Source organism: Magallana gigas, chromosome 5 (genome assembly GCF_963853765.1).
Source record: "Magallana gigas chromosome 5, xbMagGiga1.1, whole genome shotgun sequence".
In the NCBI taxonomy this organism is placed as follows: domain Eukaryota; kingdom Metazoa; phylum Mollusca; class Bivalvia; order Ostreida; family Ostreidae; genus Magallana; species Magallana gigas.
Window position 1 is genome coordinate 26,189,384 of NC_088857.1, and position 3,815 is coordinate 26,193,198.

The 3,815-nt window shown below is 41.7% G+C and overlaps 1 protein-coding gene across 1 annotated transcript; it reads right to left on the reverse strand.

The window, feature by feature from the left end:
• Positions 1-649: 649 nt before the first annotated feature.
• LOC136275591 (uncharacterized) lies at positions 650-1,425 on the reverse strand. The gene is made up of 2 exons (XM_066085179.1): positions 1,093-1,425; positions 650-937 (listed from the first exon to the last, which is right to left on the reverse strand). Exons 1-2 carry the CDS (start codon positions 1,423-1,425, stop codon positions 650-652), a joined length of 621 nt encoding a protein of 206 aa, XP_065941251.1.
• Positions 1,426-3,815: the final 2,390 nt, after the last annotated feature.

Here is a 3,815-nt window from a genome sequence, read left to right on the forward strand (position 1 = left end):
TTTTTACCGTATATCGCCCAATTCAGGCACAGTTAAGAATTTGATTTTACTTTAAATTCATCATTAGAGTTTTAAAGGGGCATTACCAGTAGGCAGTAGCTAAAGAAGTTTTGGCAATCAAATTTCAACTGTAATGAATACATGTTGATAACAAAACAAATAACCACTTTTTGCGTAAAGTAATAACAACAGCTATTGGCTCACAGCTTACAAGCAACTAGTGATTTAAGGTCAGACGACACGTTCCTCGAGCATCTTTTTTTCGTATCTTCTCGTTAATTATAAAGAGTTCCAGTAAAACTTTTATTACTTAAAATCATTTTTAATTTGATTGGCATTTTATTATTGTATTGATATATGCCTAGATGGCCAAGTGGTTAGAGCGGTGGCCGCTCCTTGCGAGGAGCGCAGGTTTCATAGGTCATGAGTGCAAGCCCCGGCCCCGATGAAGCTCCAATATACTGAATTTTCCTGTGCTGTATATTTTTTTTATTTCTATATCAGCAATTCAAGTTTATTTTCAAAAAGAATATATATTGCATACTCTAGTATTTTGCAGAAATGCCTGGTACTTACTTACTTACTTATTCCTGTTCGCTCCTTGGGGAGCATAGGGCCGCAACCACTCCTCGCCAGCGGACTCTGTTCTTTACTGGGCCCAGGTGAATCCTGCCTCTTTTGTCTCTGACTCTACTGATCTTCTCCAGGTTTGCCTATGTCTTCCCACCTTCCTCTTTCCCTGTGGGTTCCAATCCAGTGCCTGTTTTGTGATGTTTTCTGGGGATTTACGTAGAGTGTGGCCTATCAATCCCCATTTCCTCCTCTTTATTTCAATGTGGATGGGATCTTGTTTGGTCTTTTCCCGTAGGCTTGTGTTTGATATGGTGTCTGGCCATCTGATGTTAAGAATATGTCGGAGACATTTGTTGACAAAAGACTGGAGTTTGTTATTGATCGTTTTTGTTACCTTCCAGGTCTCCGAGCCATACAACAGACTGATTTTACATTTGTATTAAAGATTCTTGTTTTGGTGTTGATGGAGAGTGCTTTTGAATTCCAAATTTGACGTAGGGTGTTGAATGCAAGTCTTGCCTTGTTGGTACGACTTTTAACATCGTTGTCAGCGCCCCCGTCCTTGATAACAATGCTCCCAAGATAGGTAAATTTGTCGGTTTCTCTGATGTTCTCTCCATTTAACTGAATTGGTGTATTCTGTTTTTTGTTCATTCTCATCACCTCTGTCTTTTTAATGTTTATTTTTAGACCAGTCTTTTCTGCTTCTGCTGCAAGGCGTGACAATTTCTCCTGCGCATGTTGTTGTTTGTGGGATAGCAGGTCAATGTCATCTGCAAAATCCAGGTCCTCAAGGTGTTCGCTGAAGGTCCACTTGATTCCAGTGTTGTTGCCTTGCGTTGTTTCCTTCATGATCCAGTCAATAACAATTAAAAATATTGTTGGTGAAAGAATGCAGCCCTGCCTTACTCCTGTTTCTACTTTAAATGGATGTGAGTTTTCCATTGTGGATTATTTCACATGTGGCATCGTCGTACAAGTTTCTATTGATGCTAATGAACTTCGTTGGTATTCCATAATGTTCCATTAGCGTCCAGATGGTTGACCTATCCACACTGTCAAAAGCTTTTTCAAAGTCCACAAATGTTGAATATAGTGGAGACTGCCACTCAATAGACTGCTCTATGATGATTCGAAGGGTGGCAATGTGGTCTGTGCATGATCTGTTCTTGCGAAACCCTGCTTGCTCTGGTCTTAGTTCCTTGTCCAATGCTTCTTTTATTCTTTCCAAGATTAGTCTTGTTAGAACTTTGCTGGCAATGGATAAAAGCATGATACCTCGACAATTTCCACATTGCGACAGGTCACCTTTCTTTGGTAGTTTAATTAAGTATCCTGTTTTCCAATCATCTGGAACTTTTTCTTCTTCCCATATCTTTTGTAGTAGATGTTGTAGCATCTCTGCAGACTTTGTTGGGGTAGCTTCAAGAGCCTCTGGGGGAATGCCATCTGGACCAGCTTCTTTTCCGTTTTTCAGTGTTTTAATTGCCTTGGTAATTTCTACTCTAGATGGGGGTTCAGTTATGATTTGAAGTTCATTCTTTATTGTTGGTATGCTTGCAGTACCAGGTGGTGGTGGCCAATTTAGAACTTCCTTGAAGTGCTCTACCCATCTAGCTCTTTGTCCTATATCACTACTGATAATCTTTCCCTGCTTGTCTCTCACTGGGGTGTTAGTGTTCACATTCTTTCCTGACAGCGTTCTGCCTTTTCATACAGCTTTTTCATGTTGTTCTGTCTGGCTGCTGTCTCTGCCTCTTCAGTCATGTCATGGACAAACTGTCTCCTGTCTTTTCTAGCATTCTTTTTGACTTGTTTGTTGGCTTTCCTATATTCTTTTTTCAGTCCCTCTTTTTGTTGAGCATCCTTACACTGGTTAATTTTCTGCTTCAACTCTTTCCTTACTTTAACTATTTCCCATGTTTCTGCTGTCATCCAATCTTTGTGCTCCCTCTTTTTCTTTCCTAAAACTTCACTGCATGCAGTTTTCCAGATGTCTTGGAGCTTAACCCAATGGTCTTCTATAGTTGTTACTGTGATTCCCTCTAGTGCATCGAACTGGTTGCTTATTGCGATGTTAAACTCATCACTGTTTTCTTTGTTTTTAAGAAGGTGGACATTAACTTTGTAGTGAGGTGTTTTTGATTTATCTTTAAATGCTCTGAGTTTCATTCTAAGCGTAGCTGTAACAAGTTGGTGATCTGAGGCTGAATCTGCTCCTCGTCTTGTCCTAACATCAAGCAAGCTTCTTATCCATTTTCGCATGATGGTAATATGGTCTATTTGATTTTCTGTCTTTCCATCTGGAGAAGACCAGGTTGTTTTATGTATCTTCTTGTGTGGAAAGTTGGTGCGTCCTATGACTAGGTCATTAAAATTGCAGAAATCTGTAAAACGTTCTCCATTTTCATTAATGTTACCAATGCCGTGGTTTCCCATGATGAGTTCTTTGTTCGCGTTGTCCTCTCCAACCTTGGCATTCAGATCTCCCATCACAACTTTTATGTCTCTGCGAAGTGCACGGTCTATCATTGACTGTAATGCAGCGTAAAATTCATCCTTCTCCTGCTCCTCTGCAGCATTTATTGGGACATAACACTGAATGATTGTGATCTTCCTTCCCTCTGAGTTGAACCTGGCTGACATGAGTCTTGGCGACACTGGTTCCCATGCTATCATCGCTTTTGTTGCTTCTGGTGACAACATAAGGGCAACCCCTTGAGTGTGTGCATGATCCTGGTGCTAATGTCCACAGTAAACGATGGTTTCTCCTGATTCTAAGCGAACTTGTCCTCTTTCATTCCATCTAACTTCGCTTAGGCCAAGTACTTTGATGTTGTACATTGTCATCTCCTTTGCTACTTGGGCAGCTTTTCCGACCTCATATAGGGTTCTGATGTTCCAGGTCCCTATCCTGGTGTTGGCCTTAATCGACAGATGATTTGTCGGTGCACTGGCTTCCTGATGGCTTTCACCTGCACATGTCATGAGCTCATCTTGCAAGCCATCTTCCGGATCTAGGTCTCGCTCTTGATGTGGTGTTGTTGCGGTTTCTGTAGCACTGTGGGTTTTTTTATGAGGTTGAGTTGCTTACCCCACGCCCAACCCCCCGGAGGGCTGGTGGTTTTCTGTTAGGGTTTTCCTTCCCTTAGTCACTGGTTCCGGTTATTTAAAGGCGCCGGAGGCTCGCCTTTCGCAACTGTCACTCAGTTGCCGAGGCATTTCCAGGGTCACCATGGCGA

What these genes read in the sequence shown, in the direction of transcription:
- LOC136275591 (XM_066085179.1), bottom strand. Translation starts at nt 1,425, where the DNA reads ATGAAGGAAACAACGCAAGGCAACAACACTGGAATCAAGTGGACCTTC. An exon ending in TTAAAAGTCGTACCAACAAG is followed by an intron (nt 938 to 1,092) that starts GCAAGACTTGCA and finishes AACAAACTCCAG; the next exon opens with TCTTTTGTCAACAAATGTCT.